The 19,747-nt window shown below is 42.5% G+C and overlaps 1 protein-coding gene across 5 annotated transcripts in view; it reads right to left on the bottom strand.

The window, feature by feature from the left end:
• Positions 1–19,747, bottom strand: part of KIAA0825 (KIAA0825 ortholog) — a 500,428-nt gene that overhangs the window by 121,977 nt on the left and 358,704 nt on the right. The window contains exon 21 of one of the 5 annotated variants that reach the window (XM_033918081.1): positions 16,718–16,821. The exons of the other annotated variants lie outside the window; for them this stretch is intronic. Coding sequence (XP_033773972.1) covers positions 16,746–16,821 — 76 coding nt within the window. The 3' untranslated portion in view covers positions 16,718–16,745. Of the gene's footprint in view, positions 1–16,717; positions 16,822–19,747 lie in introns of those variants that run through there. 5 annotated transcript variants of the gene reach the window in all.

Below are 19,747 nucleotides of genomic sequence, written 5' to 3'. Positions count from 1 at the left end.
AACAGTCTTGATTGTTAGATCCACTAAGGAAGCATGCTCCAGAGGCTCATAAGGCAGATGAGCCAGAGAGCGGAGAACCAGATTAAGATTACAAGTCAGACAGGAGAGCAGCAGCGGAACCCAAAGCCTCAGAATGCCCCCAGAAAACATACAACATCAAGATGAGCTACCAATGAGCCCCTCAGAGGTAATCTGGAATCGGAGGAAAGCCACCACTAGGCCTTTCTTCAGACCATCTTGCAGGAATTCCAGAATATGAGGAATCAACGGAACAGACTGATCCACCTGTCTCTGGAAGCACTACTCCTGATAACATCTCCAAGCTTTTGCATAGGCAGCAACCGTGGACTTCTTCTTGCTAAGAAGCAACGTGGAAACCACCTCCAAAGCATATCCCCTGCTAGCTAAGGTCTCGCACTCAACAGCCAGGCTGTAAGACCAAAGCAGTCCAGATCTTGCAACACAATCAGGCCTGCATGAAGAGGCAGGAGTGACAAGGGAGCCAGAGCCTTTGATCCTATTGGAGCCAAATCAGGTCAGCAAATTGGGTGTGACAAGGATCACAGGACCTCCATGGGCAGCTATCCAATGTAACAGACGCCCAATTATGGGACCCGGAGGCAAGTCATACAGAAGACCCTCCCGTGGCCAGGGCTGAACCAGAGCATCCAGGCCTTCGCTGTCAGCCTCTTGACAGCGACTGAAGAACCGATCGGTTTTCTTTTTTGCTGCAGTTGCCATGAAGTTAAACATGGCCCCAACATGTAACAAACCCACTGCCAGCAGGGGTTTTGTTCCTATGAAGTGTGAAAGTTAGACAACCCCAGTGCAGAAGAGCTGACTAGGTCAGTGCCCTGGAGCATGTAGGCGATGACTATCCCTGGAGTAGCCAGCCTGAGACAGGGAAAGTCTTGCAGGAAAGCTTGCACTCTTGTATAGAGCCTTTAATTCCTGGCAGGAGATTTTCACCTGAAATGCTTGCTATTCCATTAAGAAAAAAGCAGGGAAATCTGACCTCTGGCAGATGTAAGCAGTTGCTAGAGAATGGATTCACCTTCCCCACCCCCCTCCGTCCAGGGAGAGGGGGTATAGTTTGGAGCTCCCTAAAAGGATCAGTTGCAAAGGTTAGGACTGTAAACCAGACTAAAAATACCATCATAGAAGCCCAGACCAGATGTATTCCACATATCAGCACAGGTGGAAAGAAGAGGAAACAAGAGCCAGTGTGGTTAAAAGGTAAAGTGAAAGAGGCTATTAGAGCAAAAAAAAAAAAATCCTTTAAAGACTGGAAAAAGGATCCGAATGAAGAAAATAAGAAGAGACACAAGCACTGGCAAGTTAGATGCAAAGCAATGATAAAGAATATGAAGAGAAAATTGTAAAAGAGGCAAAAACTCATAATAATATTTTTTAGGTACATCAGAAGCAGAAAACCTGTGAGGGAATCCGTGGGACCGTTGGATGATCAAGGAGCAAAAGGTGCGCTCAGGGAGGATAAGGATATAGGGGAGAGACTGAATGAATTCTTTGCTTTGGTCTTTATGGAAGAAGATGAAAGAGATCTACCTGAACCGGAAATAGTTTTCAAGGGTGATGATGCAGAGGAACTGAAAGAAATCTTGATGAATCTGGAAGATGTACTAAGCCAAATCGACAAGTTAAAAAGTGATAAATCACCTGGACTGGATGGTATATATCCCAGGGTGCTAAAAGAACTCAAACATGAAATTGCTGACCTGCTGGTAGTGATCGCCTATTCTTTGAGATTTTATGCTGTTTTTTTTCATTATTGTGTATTTATTGAAATTTTTGTGATTATTGTTATATATATATATGTGTTTTGATTATGTATGTGCCATATTGTAACCCACCTTGGGAAATGTAGGATATAAAGAAAAAAGAAAAAGAAAAAAACTTGTTAAAATGTATGTGGATTGTGAAAAATTGCAGGCAGACCTTAGGCAATTGGGAGACTGGATGTCCAAGTGGCAGATGAAATTTAATGTGGCCAAATGCAAAGTGATGCACATTGGGAAGAAAAACCTACATCACAGTACCAGATGCTAGGTTCCACCTTGGCGGTTAGTGCCCAAGAAAAGGATCTGGCTGTCATCATAGACAATATGATGAAACTTTCCACCCAGTGTGTGGCGGAGGCCAAAAAGCAAACAGGATGCTAGGAATTATTAAAGGGATGATTAGTAAGACTAAGAATGTTATAATGCTCCTGTATTGCTCCATGATGCAACCTCATCTGAAGTACTGCATTCAATTCTGGTCTCCTTATCTCAAGAAAGATATAGCGGCACTAGATAACGTTCAAAGAAGAGCAACCAAGATGAAAAAGGGGATGGAACTCCACTCGTATGAGGAAAGACTAAAAAGGTTAGGGCTCTTCAGCTTGGAAAAGAGACAACTGAGGGGAGATATGATTGAAGTCTACAAAATCCTGAGTGGAGTAGAATGGGTACAAGTGGATCGATTTTTCACTCTGTCAAAAATTACAAAGACTAGGAGACACTCGAAGTTACAGGGAGAAAATATTTTTTCACTCAGAGAATAGTTAAGTTCTGGAATGCATTGCCAGAGTTGTGATAAGAGTGGATAGCGTAGCTGATTTTAAGAAAAGTTTGTTCAATTTCCTGGAGGAAAAGTACATAATCTGTTATTGAGAAAAACATGGGGGAAGCCACTGCTTGCCCTGGATCAGTAGCATGGAATGTTGCTACTTGTTGGTTTTTGGTTAGGTACTAGGGACCTGGATTGGCCAACATGAGAGTGGGCTACTGGGCTTGATGGACCATTGGTCTGACCCAGTAAGGCTTTTCTTATGTTCTTATGAGATATTGCCAGGCCAACGGGACTGGAGTGGATAGAAGGTCCCTGATAACCTGCTGGAGATTCTCCTTATAGGATACAGGCAAGAACAACTTGTTCTGACCCGTGTGACCAGGTATTCCAAATCCTCTGTTGACTCAAGGTGGCTCTTCCTGAAGTTGATCACTCATTCCAGGCACTGCAGCAGCTGCAGGACTAACCTGATGCCCCTCAAAATCTGAGGGAGCTACGATCAACCAGTCATCCAGAGACAGATGAACCAAGATTCCAAGGGTGCAGAGATGGGCCACCACCACCACCACCATCACTTTGGTGAAAGTTCGGGGCATCATTGCCAAGCCAAAGGGCAACACCACAAATTGTGTGTCATTGTAGACACTATGAAGTACATAATCGAAATGGAAATACATCTAAAAACCTGCCTAAATTGGCACCTGGACGATCGAAAAGACATGTTATCCAAGTGCCAATAATCGAAATGGGTTTTAGACATATCTAAAAGCAGCTTAGGCAGAGTGAAAAGTTTTTCAAGGACAGGTTAGGGCGGGAGGTAGGCAGGATGTGGGCTGACCTTGACTTAGTCATCCTGCAGCGATAATTGAAAGTTTAACGAGACTGCCTAGATGAAACTTATACGTTGTGACTTAGGCGATCTAAAAACAGGTCTAAGTGCCCAGAAGTTATCCAAAGTGACCAGATAACGACTGCAGGGACAAAGTACAGACCCCCACACATTCCCCCTGTGATCACTGATCCCCCCCTAAAATTCAGAATAAAGTACATACCTGCCTCCAGAACATCAGCACGTGGCATAGTAAAGCCTAGTAAGCCATAAGCCACTCTAATCACTGCATTCATGGTGAAAAATGTGTACCCACCAACACCCCCCAAAAACCTTACTGTACTGCCATATAATTATAATAATAATTTATTTTCTTATATACCGCCAAAGCCATGGTAGTTCGAGGCGGTTTACAACAAGAGGAGCTGGACAGTCAGCGATAAGATACAAAATAGAATCAATGAATACAAGTACACTAAAAGCAGGTACAAATAAGAGGCGCTGGACAGTCAGCGAAAAGTTACAATATAGAATCGATGAATACAAGTACACTGAAAGCAAGTACAAATAAGAAGAGCTGGACAGTCACCGACATAGCTATGAATTTTGTATACAGAAAACAAGAGATAATGAATAACAAATTCGTAGGTGACAATTCGGTTGAACAGATTCATTTTTACTAATTTTCTAAAGCCTTGATAGGAAGAGGAGAGCATGATAATGTACGAGCCAGTCGTTCAGTTTACCTGCCTGGAAGGCTAGCGTTCTGTCCAGGAATCTTTTATAACGACAGGCCTTTATTGTTGGGTGTGTAAATAAGTGGATTTTACGTGAGGTCCTGATAGTGCAACCTAGATTGAAGAGGGAGACCAGGTACATAGGGGCCAGACCAAAGATTGATTTGAAGCACAGACAAGAGAATTTAAATATTACTCTAGCCTCGAGGGGCAGCCAGTGAAGTTTTTGATAATAGGGGCTTATGTGTTCCTATTTTTTTAAACCGAAAATCAGACGTACTGCCGAATTTTGAATAATTCGGAGTTTTTGAAGGGTTTTCTTGAAATATCCTAAGTAAATAATGTTGCAATAGTCCAGCATGCTTAGAATAGAAGATTGTACCAGTAGACGGAATGATGCTGCATCAAAGTATTTTTTGATGGTTCTTAGCTTCCATAATGTTGAATAATTCAGAGTTTTTGAAGGGTTTTCTTGAAGGATCCTAAGTAAATAATGTTGCAATAGACCAGCATGCTTAGAATAGAAGATTGTACCAGTAGAAGGAATGATGCTGCATCAAAGTATTTTTTGATGGTTCTTAGCTTCCATAATGTTGAGAAGCATTTTCTGGTCAGTAGATCCGTGTGAGTGTCTAAAGTAAGGTATCGGTCGAGAGTCACTCCTAGAATTTTTATGGAATCAACAATAGGGAAGTCCTGACTGTTCAAGGAAATTTTAGAATCTTTGATTTTGTCATTTGGGCTCGTGAGAAAAAACTTGGTTTTGTTTGTGTTGAGTTTCAGTTTGAATTCTGTCGTTCATAATTCCATTTGTTTTAGGATGAATGCCAGGTGATTCTTTGTCTTGGAGGTTAGGTTTGTGAGGGGAAGAATTATGGTGATGTCATCTGCGTAGATGTAGAATTTGACATTTAAGCTTTGCAGTAGATTTCCCAATGGGGCAAGGTAGATGTTAAACAGGGTAGGGGATAGAGGGGAGCCCTGCGAGACTCCGCAAGTATTTGTCCATCTGCAGGATTGTTTGTTGTTACTGTGGACTTGGTAAGATCGTTTACTCAGGAAACCTTGGAACCAATTTAACACTTTGCCAGAAAGACCGATTGACTCCAAACAGTTGATTAGAATGTCGTGGTCGACTAAGTCATAGGCATTGCTTAGATCAAGTTGTAGAACTAGTGCATTAGAGCCTTGGCTGAATAAATTGTGAAGGAGGTCTAGTAGAGAGGCTATAACTGTTTCAGTGCTGAAACCTGAGCGGAACCCTGACTAATTCTCTTGTAGTATGCTGAAGTTATCCAAGTGCTTTACTAAGTTCTGGTTAACTAGGCCTTCCATCAGCTTTACGAATAAGGGGATGCTAGCTATAGGTCTATAGTTTGATGACAGCTTGTTGGATTCTTTTGGATTTTTTATGATCGGAGTGATCAGGAACTGACCTAAATTCTCAGGAAATGTATAGGCGGTACCTGCAGCCATAAGGGCTATTGGGGTGGTAGACAGATGGGTATAGTAGGTTTTGGGGGGCCCACCATGACCTATAAGAGAGTTGTGGTGAGATGTTTATGTGGCACTATTTTTGTGAAGTTCACAGCAGTGCCCTGTAAGGTGCCCCACTTCTCTGTTGCCATGTCTGGGTGGCTAGTCCATCACTTTGCTGACCCCTCCCACATAGAAAAAGTCTTTTTCTAGGCATTTTGGACTTGGACAATTTTTTGGACAAGAATGGGGTATAAAGATAGACAACTTAGCAGTTTGGATGATAAAACGGCTGGACGTAGAAGTAGATGATTCTCAAAAAAAAAATTTTGGACGTATTTTTCGAGAATGAACTTTGGACGACTAGCGCCTTAGGCCCAAAACGGACCTTGATGTTTTTTTATTATGCCGCTCCATGCTGAAATCTTCTACCCAATGAGCACTACGACAAAAATAAAAAAAGGCAAACAGGTTGCTAGGAATTATTAGAAAAGGGATGGCAAATAAGGCTAAGTATATTATAATGCTTTTATTATCTCTCCATGGTGCAACCTCACCTTAAGTATTGTATTCAGTTCTGGTTGTTGTATCTCAAAAAAAGATAAAGCAGCATTTGAAAAGTTTCAAAAAAGAGTGACCATGATGAGAAAGGGGATGGAACACCTCTTGTATGAGGAAAGAATAAAGAGGTTAAGACTATTGAGCTTGGAAAAGATATGGCTGAGGGGACATACGAGTATGATTGAAGTCTACGAAATCCTGAGTGGTATAGAACAGATACAAGTGAATTGACTTTTTACTCCATCAAAAATTATAAAAACTAGGGGACACTCAGGGCTCCTTTTACTAAGGTGCGCTAGCATTTTTAGCACACGCCGGATATTACTGCGCGCTACATGGCTAGAACTAATGCCAGCTTAATGCTGGCGTTAGCGTCTAGTGCGCATGGCAATGTAGCGCGTGCTATTCCGCGCGTTAAAGCCCTAGTGCACCTTAGTAAAAGAAGCCCTCAATGAAGTTACAGGGAAATACTTTTAAAACCAATAGAAGGAAATATTTTTTCACTCATTGTTAAGCTGTGGAATGCATTGCCAGAGGATATGGTAAGAGTGGTTAACACAGCTGGGTTATAAAAAAAAGTTTGGACAAGTTCCTAGAGGAAAAGTCTATAGTCTGCTATTGAGACAGACATGGGGGAAGCCAATGCTTGCCCTGGAATCGGCAGCATGGAATGTTGCTATTATTTGGGTTTTTGCCTGGATTGGCTACTGTGGAAACAGAACACTTTGCTACATGGATTATTGGTATGACCCAGTATGGCTATTATTTTGTTACTACGTAGGTAATAGATATTTTTCTTTCCTCAACATTAGGGAAATGTATGCAAGTTGGCTGTCTAAAAACTGCCCTCCTTAAACCTATCTTACCATACCATACAATCTATATATATAAAATTGGAGGTATGTATGTGTGTATGTATGTATGTGTGTGTGTATGTGCTGCGATCACGCAAAAACAGCTTGACTGATTTGAACGAAACTTGGTATGCAGATCCCTCACTACCTGGGATGATATGTTCTGGGGGTCTCGTGGCCCACCTGCACACGTGGGCGGAGCTACAAACAGAAAATCAGATTTCACCCATTCATGTCAATGGAAAAAATGTAAAAAGCTGCCATTCTCACAGTAATTCAAAAACGGCTTGACCGATTTGAACGAAACTTGGTATGCAGATCCCTCACTACCTGGGGTGATATATTCTTTGGGTCTCGCGGCCCACCTGCACACGTGGGCGGAGCTACAAACAGAAACTCAGATTTCACCCATTCATGTCAATGGAAAAAATGTAAAAAGCTGCCATTCTCACAGTAATTCAAAAACGGCTTGACGGGGGGGGGGGGGGGCGCTAGAGTGCCCAAACAAGATGGAGGCTTAGGGCTTGAGCTCCCGTCACCGGCTCCATTATTTCTACTCCATTCGCTTACCAGCTCCCTCGTTCGCGCTGAATTCTACAGCGGAGATGCCTGCCCTGAAGCAGGGCAAAATTGAGGCTGCATTTGCAGGTACGTCGGGCACTAAACGACAGAAACCGGACCCGCCATCTCCAGTTAAGGGGGAAGCGCCGCGGCCACGTGTAGACCCGGATCTAACGATATCGGACCAATTACAATTCATATCTAATATGCTATCGGAAAGTAAGGATGATATAAAAGATATCAAACATGAAATACAATCACTTACTGAAAAAATGTCAGCCATGGATTCCAAGCTGGTGCTTTTGGAGCGCAAATGCCTGGCTATAGACGATCTTGCCTCCAATCAGTCCATGGTCCGGAAGGCCCTGCACACCCTGGAGGATCAGCTTAATGATTTGGGTAACCACAGTCGTCGAAATAATCTACAAATTACTGGTCTCCATGAGGGGACCGAAGGGTCTACAGCCTGTACATTCTTTGAAGAATGGCTTCCCAAAGTTCTTTCACTAAAATTTGATCGGCCGCTCGAAGTGGAGCGGGCCCACAGAGTGCCAACTAAATCACCGACTGGGTCCCAGAAGGCGCGGCCAGTGCTCATGAAATTGCTTCGCTTCCAACACGTGGCCCAGATCCTCGATAAAATGAGATCCATACGGAAGATTGAATGGCAGGGTCAAACAATTTATATTTCAGCTGACTACACCAAAGCTACCGCTGAAAAGCGCCGCCAATTTTTGGCTTTGCGTCCCCGTCTGCGTGCACTTGAAGCACGTTTTGGTCTTCTTTCGCCGGCGAGATTTAAAATCACCCACAATAATCGCACCAAAACATATTCTGACCCAGCGGAAGTGGATCGTTTCCTAAAAGAGCAAGAGGAACTGCAACGGATGGACACTTGAGTTTGTACAAATCTGCGCGAATGGTTTTATATTCAATATGAGTAGCCTTACTAGTTATTACTAACTGCGCAATCTAATTTAGCTCTTTTTAGGGCTAAGGGTGGAGTAGTTTCTCAATATGCTTCTGTTTATGTCACTGACTTGTTTTGGGGTCGGTGGGGGGAGGTGCGCGGCCTCGAGCCTCCATGTTGTGGTGCCTCTTCCCCTCCATAGGCCCATGGGGCGCCTTTTTGGCGGGTTGGTTACAAGGCACTTGTCTTGTGGGTGGGAGGGAGTTGGAATATATGTAGGGAGGGTGGGGGGTTGTGTGATTGAGTGTATGCATGTGTTTTACTTTTTGTTTTCTAATCAGATCTTAGTATGCAAGACCACTTCATGTGCTCTCACAGCGATGCATTTCAGTTGTCTCTCACTTTGTAATTAACAGATATTAGACCATAGATGGCTTCATGTAAAGTGTTATCATTGAACATTAGAGGTTTAAATCACCCTATCAAAAGAAAGAAGGCATTACTGTACTGTAAACATCACTCAGCTCAGGTGGTATTTCTGCAGGAAACTAAATTGAACTCCATTGAATCAGCTAAATTGAAGAGAGACTGGGTCTCACATTGCTTTTTCTCTCCTGCAATCTCGTCTAAGGGAGGGGTGGCCATCTTAATATCTAAACGCCTCAAATTTACTGTCTTACATTCATCCCATGACTCTCAAGGGCGCTGGGTAACAGTAACTATAGACATCAATTCTCGACGGTACACTTTTTTCACAGTCTATGGTCCCAATAACCCATCTACTGACTTCTTCAAAGACCTAGCCAAAGAACTAGCCTCCACATCCACTGATTTTTATATTATGGGGGGAGATTGGAATCTGGTTCTTGATGCCCATCTTGATCGCAGATCACAGTCATCGTATCGCACTCCTCCTACGCTCCCGATTCTACAGCATATCTCCCAGTCCTACAATTTGGTTGACGCCTGGAGACTTTTTCACCCTAGGGAACTTGAATTTACTTTTTGGTCTGCTCCCCATGCATCAGCGATGAGATTGGATTATTATTTGCTATCACAATCCCTCATACAATATATAAGCTCAACTTCTATTATTGCATGTCCTCTCTCGGACCATTCAGCGATTCTACTTTCCTTTACTCTTCCTACTTCATCTTCTCCCACCTCCTCTTGGCGCCTCAATTCTGCTTTATTAACGGACAAAGCATTTCTTCATCAGGTTGAAGAATGGACTGCGGAATATTTTTTACATAACACTACCCAGGAGTTGAAATATCATACAATTTGGGACGCTTATAAAGCGTACTTACGTGGCAGAATCATAGCATACTCAGCCCACCTGTCCAAAAACCGTAAACGTGAGCTCACTATTCTTGAAGCCCAAATTAGATCTCTTGAACTAACCTACCATATTTCTCCTACTTCTCTCGCTTTGATGCAGATCCGTAAACTTAAATTCCAATACAATTCTATTCTGTCAGAACATGCTGGTGTACAACTGATCCATGAAGGGGCGCTCTACTTTGAACACCGTAACAGAGCAGGGACGATGCTGGCAAATTATCTTATGCTCAAAAACAGTAGAAAGTAGTAATCCTACTGCTGTACAGCACTTCTTTCAGCGTAATTTCACTGGCTTCAATGGACTGACCCTCAAAGAGGTTACCTGGTGAGATCGAGGGCTGACACAACCTGTAAAACTAAGAGAGTTATATATATAATTGTATGCCCCTGCAATCTGGTGTACGTGGGGCGCACCAAAAGAGCTATTAATGTGCGCCTCAACGAACACAAATCCCGTATTAACACTAAGGCGGTACAAGCCCCTATTGTCCAACACTGGCTGGATAAGGCTCATGGGACTGAACATATTAAATGGAGGGTTATAGATCAAATATCCGAGAAAGAAGTTGAGGGTGATTGGGAGAGCCGTCTTAATTACATTGAGCAGCGCTGGATTTATCGCCTGAACACGGTGGTCCCTTATGGACTAAATAATGAATTAGAGTGGGCTTCCCTAATATGAGTTTAGATCCTGGGGTTTCTGTATATCACATTATTCCAAGTGAAACAATGTAAACGAAAAGGTGTTGAAATGGATAGCGTAAGTTCTGACGTCAGACTCTGACGTCCCTGAACTTTTGGGACGTCTACGTCTGGGTCACGTATAAATTGACCGCGAATGAACCCGACCGCCATTTCATATATGGCGTGACGGCGGGAGTAAACTGACTACAAACGGTATGAGTCTGAATTTAATATGTGCTTATTTGATGCCTTATGGTTTTTAGTCATACTTAAGTATGTCTTCTATTTCTGAATAGGGAGAGGGAGCCTTGATAAAGCCCTAGAGACACACGGGCGAAACATGTTGGTGGCTGATGTTTTTGAACCCTCCCGAGTAACGTCAAAACCATAAAGCTAAGTAATTTTAGCATTTATAATAATAAATAACTTTTTCAACATAAAATTATAATTATAGTTAATGGTCCAATGACGAATGGGAGCATAAAGCCCCACACTATGAAAGGATTTGAGTGTGTGGTGGCCCGCTGAGGACCTTGAAAATAACAGTGAAATTACGCTGAAAGAAGTGCTGTACAGCAGTAGGATTACTACTTTCTACTGTTTTTGAGCATGTTATATGGGAATACTCTTCTTTCAAAAAGTGGTGATTTGGGTGCCTAGAGTTCCATGGCAAATTATCTTAAACATAAAAAACGAGCGGGACATATCAAAGCCCTTAAAACAGCAGATTCCCTGATCACGGATCCGAATGCTATCGCTGCCCAATTCAAATCCTTTTATGAACACCTTTATACATCAGGAGTTAGCCCTATGCAAGAGGATTTTGATAACTTTTTCAAAGACATGACTCCCCCTACACTCCCTCCTCAAATGATTGAGACACTCAATAAACCCCTCTCTGAATCGGAAATAGGATTGGCCATTGGGGGTTTGAAATCAGGAAAAGCGCCAGGAGGAGATGGACTTCCCTTAGGTTTTTATAAAACTTTTCAAAAGACACTCACTCCTCATTTATTCACCTTATACACAGCGTTCTTACAACAGGGAACTAGTGATGGCACCTTTGTGGAGGCGGATATTGTGGTCTTCCCCAAACCAGGGCGGGATCCGTTACTCCCTAAAAATTATAGACCCATATCATTACTCAATTATGATTGTAAAATATACGCAAAACTCCTTGCGGATAGACTAGCTCAGGCTCTTCCTTTACTTATTCATCCTACTCAATGCGGATTTGTGAAGGGTCGTCTGACTGCTGATAACTCTAGGGTGTTCTGTCATGTGTTACAAGCTGCAAGAGATATCTCCACTCCGGCGTGCGTTATGTCTCTAGACGCAGAAAAAGCCTTTGATTACGTGGAGTGGAGATATCTTTTTTACACTTTGAAATGGTACCAACTGGGTGATGTTTTCCATGATATGGTTCGCCTCCTATATGTGAGCCCCAGGGCCAGATTGAATGTCCCCCTACTTTTCCCTATCTCGTGGCACTAGGCAGGGGTGCCCGCTGTCGCCGCTCCTATTCAATCTGGCCCTTGAACCTCTATTGCGCAAACTTGACTCTGATCCCAACATTGCTGGTATACAGGTGGGACCAACAGAGGTACGGCTCTCGGCTTTTGCCGATGACGTGCTTCTGTATGTTTCCAACCCCAAGGATATCCTCCCGAACATTCTTGACCTTCTTTCCAGGTTTGGTCGCCTTTCTGGCTATTCCATCAACTGGGATAAGACTGAAGTTTTACCCCTGAATGTGCACTGCACGCAGGCAATGGTTGCTCCATATGGTCTTACTTGGTGTTCCACGTCTCTTAAGTACTTGGGTATACATTTCTGTAGCACTTGGCAGGATACAGTAGATATAAATGTTAAGCTCCTCATAGCCAAGCTTCAAACATTGTGTGACCAATGGTCTCCAATGTACCTGACGTGGTGGGGTAGATTGGAGACCATTCGTATGATGATTACACCTCAGATTCTCTATGTACTTCAGATGTTGCCCTTACCTCTTCCACATACCTTATTTAAACGAATTGACAAGATCTTAACAAAATTTTTGTGGTCTGGGAAGCCCCCTCGTATTGCCTTATCTACCCTCAAAAGACCGTGGCATCTAGGAGGGGTCAACTTTCCGCAATACTCACGCTACTCCTATGCTGCCACCTTACGGGGTGCGAGTAAATGGTTTATGCCCTTATCCAATATATGTTTGCCCTATTGGTGTACATTGGAGCGTGCGTTGGCACTGCCTTATGACCTAGACATAGCCTGTTACTCCACCACTATCCCTTGCTTTCGTAAGTGGGAGGTGTTGCAGACTGCTCAAAAAGCGATACTCCGTCTAGGTCGTACCTTGCAGCATCCCGTGTTTACATCCATCCACTCTCCCATTTGGGGTAACCCCAATATTACGGTGGGAACTCGCATGATACATTGGGGTGTATGGATAGCACATGGTATATGGTATATTAGAGACATATTATCTGCTCATGCTTTCTTGACATTTGACCAGCTGTGTAAAAAATATAACCTACCTTCCAACCAGGTTTACTACTACCTCCAATTATGTCATAGCTTACGTGCGGCTTTTGGCCCCACGTTGGAACACTTGACTAAAGCGCCAATATCATTGACCAACAAGCTAGTTATCTGGAGTACGAAACCACATGTGATGTCCAAGATTTATGGTGTTCTACAGAATACTGATTCAGACGCCCTGCTTCCTGTACAAAGATCGTGGGCTCTTGATCTTACTTGTGAGATCTCTGAACAGCAATGGTATCAGCTTTGGTGCCACAGCAATAGACCATTGCACTCCGCTTCCCTCAGACAATCACTACTATTTATACTCCACAAATCGATCTGGACGCCAGTTAAACAGCAACGTGTCTCCAAGTCCTCCTCAAATAACTGCTGGAGATGTGAGTCCGAGTTGGGTACCTTCCAACATATGCTTTTTGACTGTACCTCTGTTTATACTTTTTGGACTGAAGTGAGAGACATAATTAGCCAAGTCATACCATTTTCATCAAAATTGACTTACTGTCTGGTTATTCTGCGATCCGCTAGCCTAGACCCACCACTTTCTAAATATCAATCTATTCTATTTGACATACTTATGGGCCTGGCTCTTAGAATTGTGTTATTTCATTGGAAGAAGCAGGATACCATACCTACATCTCAATGGTGGAATTTGGTGCTTATGTGTTATAAATATGAATTCAGACTAGCTGAATGTAAGGGATCCATGAGGGCCTTCCACAGTATCTGGGACCCATTACAACATTACTGCGATAATATTTCCTAACAGGACATGGTCCCACGGTTAAACTTACTTTATTTTTGTGCCCTGGCACCTTATGACAATGAATGCATCGCTACTGTTCCTTGATCTTGTACTCTGGATGCTTAGATCTGATGATTATCTTTTTGTTGTCTTTCTGTTGCTATTATGTATAATTTGTTTAGTTTTATTTGCTCAATAAAAATGCTTGACTTTAAAAAAAAAAAAAACGGCTTGACCGAGTTGAACGAAACTTGGTATGCAGATCCCTCACTACCTGGGGTGATATGTTCTGGGGGTCTCGCGGCCCACAACTCTATGTTGCTTGCTCAAGGGTGGGTTCACCCAAGATTTTATATGTTCTTGCTCCTGGAGGTGAAACTAAAAATGTTGTTTATAATCAAGTTTTGCGTTAGTTGTATTGTATTCATTTTGTCAAATATTTCACATTATAATTTGAATATATGTGTGTGTGTGTATATATGTATGTTCCAGCATAACTCTTCAATGCATGGACAGATTTCAACCAAACTTGACATACATATTATTTACTATCTGAGGACAAACACTGTGGGGGTGGGAAGGGGGGATATGTAAAAATGATTGAAAATGACAGATTTTAGTATCTACCCCATAGTGTTTTCGGGCTCACAGATGAATACTCAGCATAACTCTGAAACGCATGGAGAGATTTCAACCAAACTTGGTACACATATGACTTACTATCTGGGGAAAAATATTGTGCAGGTGGGACGGGGTAAAATACTGTGGGGGTGGGAAGGGGGTGATATGTTAAAATTATCAAAAGCGACAGATATTAATGTCCAACCCATAGTTTTTGGGCTCGCAGAGATGAATACCGACACTCCCGATGCCGTTTAAGTCTAAGTTCAGCCCCATAGAGAGGGACATTCCTTTGGGACATGTGGAGGGTAGGGGGTTGGGACATGGGGGTGGGGCATATGGGACATGTGGGGGGGTAACGTGGGGGGTGGGACATGTGGGACATAGGGGGGTGGGACATGTAGGGGGTTGGACATTTTGGGATAAATAAATATCCGGGCAACGCCGGGTAATCAGCTAGTTTCTTATATACCACATATTTCGACAAGGATTCAGTGTGGTTCACAATAAGATATGAATGTATATGATGAAGTTACAGTATTGATCTTAACTACATAGAAGGAGTTGCAACATGAAGTTACCACAGGGTTTTAAACTAGAAGGGGATACAACTTGAGTCTATGACGTGAAAAGCAATGTCTTTAATGATCTCCTGAAATGTAGTAAGAGGAGGGTTGCCTCACCCATATATGTCCAAAGGTCAGATTTCAAAGTGAAAGCAAGTTCTTACTATCTCTTTGAAAACTGGTGCAATATCTGTGGGTATAAAGTATCGACAGACTTTGTCTCAGAATAGACAATTTGAAAATTGCCCCTTTTGTTTTTTGTAGCTTTTCTATATATTAAGGGGCTCATAATCAAAAAAAATAAATGTCCAAAAAGCATCCTAAATCAGCACTTGGATGTCCTAATCGTCAGGATGTCAAAGTGCCAATAATCAAAACCACCTTTCTGGAAGTCTAGTGAAGTGTCCCAGCCTCTGTACGCCCAGAGCTCAAGATGGATGTGGTGGCAGCGTGTTATGGACAGGCTTTGGACGTGTATAAAGGGGGTTACTTTGGACATTTTGCAGTAATTCGAACATTCTGTAAGACATCCTGGATAGAACTTAGATGTTCGGAGGTAGACCTGTCTTAGAAGCATCTAAGTACCACAAAGGTGCTCAAACTGACCAGATTACCACTGCATGCATCAAGGTAAGACACCCACACACTCCCTCAGTGCTCAGTGATCCCTTTCCACCACACAAAAATTAGAACAAAAAAGTACCTATCTAGCTCTAGAACAACAGCATTTGGTATGGGAAAGCCTAGAAGAGTATCAGGTATGTAGTTACCTAGTGGGTCTATAAGGCACTCTAACAACATCATCTATGGTATTAAGTATGAGCCCATCAAAACCCACTCAAACCCTACTATACTGCCATATAAGTACCACCTGTTGCCATAAGGGCTATTGAGGTGGTATACAGTTGGGTATAGTAGGATTTTGGGAGCTTTCCATAAATTATAAGGGGGTTATGGTGAGATATAAATCTGACACCCTTTATGTGATGTTCACAGCAGTGCCCTCTAAGGTGTCCCATTGTTCTGTTGGAATGTCTATGTGGCCAATCCATTACTATGCTGGCCCCTCCCACATCCAAATGGGTCTGGATTAGGATGCTTTGAACATGGATATTTATGTATTCAAAAATGGCCAAAACAGTTTCATGTCCTAAAGGCCAAGATGTCCAAATAAATATTTTTCAAAAAAACATTTTGGACTTCTAGCAGTTTGAATATGTATGTTTCCCCGCCACAATATTTGGATGTCTTGCGGAATATGTGCAACGTTGGACTTAGATGCACTATCAAAAATTTCCCCTCCATGGTGTTTATCTTGTATAATTGACAGTTCTGAAAATTATTATTTTTGGATGCAGTACACACTATAATTCAAACATTTTGAAACTTTGTTTTTCATACAAACAGTGGATTTTAGAACTGCAGAATGAAGAAACTATTATATAGCATAGATTTGTAACTGCAAGTTATAAAAGGTTATTTCTCATTTATACCTTATTAGATGCTTTCTTTTCTTCCATAGTACTGTTCCTCTGGCCTACACTTCATTTTCAAGTCATGCAGATTGGAGTTGACTCTCAATTACACAAAACCTTTCTCCAAAGATGACAGTTCAAATACAGTAAAGATAAAATACATCAAGGTTTAAAATAGTTCCGTTCAGCCCCAGTGCCGCTTCATCATGAAATGATATAATTCACTGATGCCTCAGCCTAGTCTAACATATGTTCTATTCACAGCCCGTGTCACTCTTCATTTGTAATTATTTCCTTTTTTTTTTTTACCCCATCTTGTAATACTTTGCTTGGCTGAAGACAAATTCTGAAAGGTAAAAATGTATTATCATATGATGACCTATTCCAAGGTGTTAAACCCCTGTCAAGGTTTGATTTTAACATGGGGTACTGGTGACAGTACATCAATTCAGGTATCATGTCACGAATTATACCATATTAATTAAAATTTGACTGCAATATGCATGCAAATGTTGCTTCTTGGACTAAAAGGCTATGAATGAAAAAAAATTCAATGAATAAAAATCAATTTCTTACTTGGGTGCTTAAAAATAGTCTTTTTTTCTCATTGCATTGCATTATTTTTCTTTATTTAGGGCCATGTTTAGTAAAGTGCAATACCATATTAGTATCTGCTTTAGCACAAAAATATGCGTTATTTACTGTAGGCCTCATCAATGCACACTTTAGTAAATATAGCCCTTTACTATAGCACAGATTAAGTGGATATCTCTTTCAAAATGGTTTAATATTGTATCTGCACATAACAATTTAACAAAAAAAATCTGAACAAGTTTTTTTTTAAAAGACAGCTTTAAGATTGTTTTTGGAAAAACAAAACAGAACTATGTTATGGATTTCTTCTTTACAATTATTTGGAAGGAGGTTTATTTTTTTATTTTAGAAAGCATTTTGTCCATGTTAATCAGTTCTCAGAAAACTGTCCTCCTTCAATATGGCTAAGGGGTATGTCTACTAAGGGGCATTAAGCCCTAATGCATACATGGAGGGGCATAACAATAATAAAAAACCGACTAAGTCCCATTTTGACCTAAGGCCCTAGGCGCCTAAAGTAGGCAGCAGGGAAATGTCTATTCTAGAAAAAAACATCCAAAATGTGGTTGTTTTTTTTCCAGAATGGCCTAGCTGTACGTTCAGGAGTTTATTCACCCATTTACCTTTAAGCCCTATTCTTGAAAAAAATTTTCACAAGTCTCAAATGCCCAAAACAAGACCTTTTAGGCGTGGGAGGGACCAGACTTCGCCTAAAACCATGATTTTTTAACCGGCATCTGTCATAAGTGCCTGCTAGAGAATTATGGAACCGTTCCCTCCAAATGACTGCAGCAGGAGAGATGCCCAATCTCTGCTGTCTGCACCTGCAGCTCCCCCCTCCAGAATGATCGCTGGCAGGAGGGATGCCCAGTCCTTGGACGCTGTCTGTCTGTCATTCTTTCTGTCTGTGTCTCTTCCTGGCCCCCTGTCTCTCTATCTTTATTTCTAACGCTATCCTCTTCCCTCAATCATGCATGTGCCCTTTTTTCTTTCTCCTTTCCACTTCCTTCCAACGTCTGCTCCCCCTGTCCCCCACACTTCCATTCAGTGTCTGTCTCCCTCTCTCTAACCCTTCCATCTACTGTTCACCTTCTGTCTTGCCCCTTCCATTCATTGCTCTCTCTTTTCTTTCCATCCAGTGTCCGCCCTCTTTCTCTCTGTGTTCCATATGGCATCTCCTCCTTCCTTCCCCCTTCCTTTTCCCTTGGTTTGGCATACATTCCTCCTTCCCTCCATGCCCTGCCATGTCTTCTTCCCTCCAAGCCATTCTATCCCCCTCTGCTCCCTTTCCTCCTTGAACTTCATTGGGCAGCAGCAGCATTCACAATTCATTGCTTTTGCTGGCTTCAGGTCTTCCTCTCTGGCGGGTCCTTAGGCAGGACCCGCCAGAGAGGAAGGCCTGAAGCCGACAACAGCAGTGAATTGTAAACGCTGCTGCTGCTGCCTGAAGCACCCGAGGCAGACGCTTCTCTACCCTCCCAGCCCAACCCCCGGTGACTCTCTTATGTCTCCCTCCCATGCGACATGACCTTAACAAACCTCTCTCCAGCGTTGGCAGCCGCAGCACACTAAACAGGCTGCTTCGCAGCTTTCTCCTGAAGTTGAGTCCCTCTGTCACGTCAATGATGACGTCACCAGCAGGAGACTCACCGGCAGGAGAAAGCCGCAAAGCAGCCTGTTTAGCATGCTGTGGCTGCCAACGCTGGAGGGAAGTTTATGCTGGTAAGTGGCTGTGAGTTCGGGCAATTTCAGGCCTCCTACGACCCCCGTCTTTGTAGAGCAGGGAATCCAGTGCTGGTGGCAAGTCCTTCCGGCGAGTGTAGGTAGGTGTAAGGCTGGGGACTCGTGCATGCGCACTCCTGTGGCCACAGACCTACGGATCATGGAAGCACGCAGATTGGTGTGCGCATGCGTGGCTAGGATTTTATTATATAGGATAACAATACTGGGACTATACTGTATACTAATTTACTTACTGTTGGTTTTTATTTTCTAGTTCCCCTGACCTTGAGAAAGTTAGACGAAACGCGTCGGGAAGGGGAATGGACTTTGAATAAAGCTAAGTCCATTCTTTTATAATATATATTAAACATATGAAATAATAAATAAAATGATAAATAGTGGGAAATAACACTAGGAATTATGAAGAATCCGATCACCTGAGTCTGTTGATAAAGGTGGATATCTGAATTCCTAAGATGTATTCTCAATGAAAAACTTATAAAATATTGATATTTATCCAGTGTTGTTAATTGGTTTAGAATTACTAGGAAGAGACACACCAGCCCTGGTCAGAGCTCTCGAGTCAAAGGTGGGACCAGCTGATGCTCCATATGCTTATCGACTCGCCCTCGGATGGGTAATAGTAGGTGACGTCTGCCTCAATGGTCTGAGGAGATGTGTTCAAGACGTGTATCTTGGCCAATGGGCGCACCACCTTTTTCAAGTCTTGTCAGAATCATCTACAAGTAAAAGAAGTCTGCACTTGGAAAGGATCAGAACCTAGTTCAGTCATCTACCAGAACACTTCACCACCAGATCCAGAAGATCATCTGGGCGATGCAGTGTTCCAGGTCACCAAGGATGATGACAAGCCAATTCTTTCTGTAGAAGACAGAGAGTGTCTCAAAATCATGGACCAGGAATTCTTTAAAGATGAGTCCAACAGTTGTGCGGCT

Source organism: Geotrypetes seraphini, chromosome 1 (assembly GCF_902459505.1).
Source record: "Geotrypetes seraphini chromosome 1, aGeoSer1.1, whole genome shotgun sequence".
NCBI classification, from domain to species: Eukaryota; Metazoa; Chordata; class Amphibia; order Gymnophiona; family Dermophiidae; genus Geotrypetes; species Geotrypetes seraphini.
This window is presented reverse-complemented; position numbering and strand designations above follow the sequence as displayed.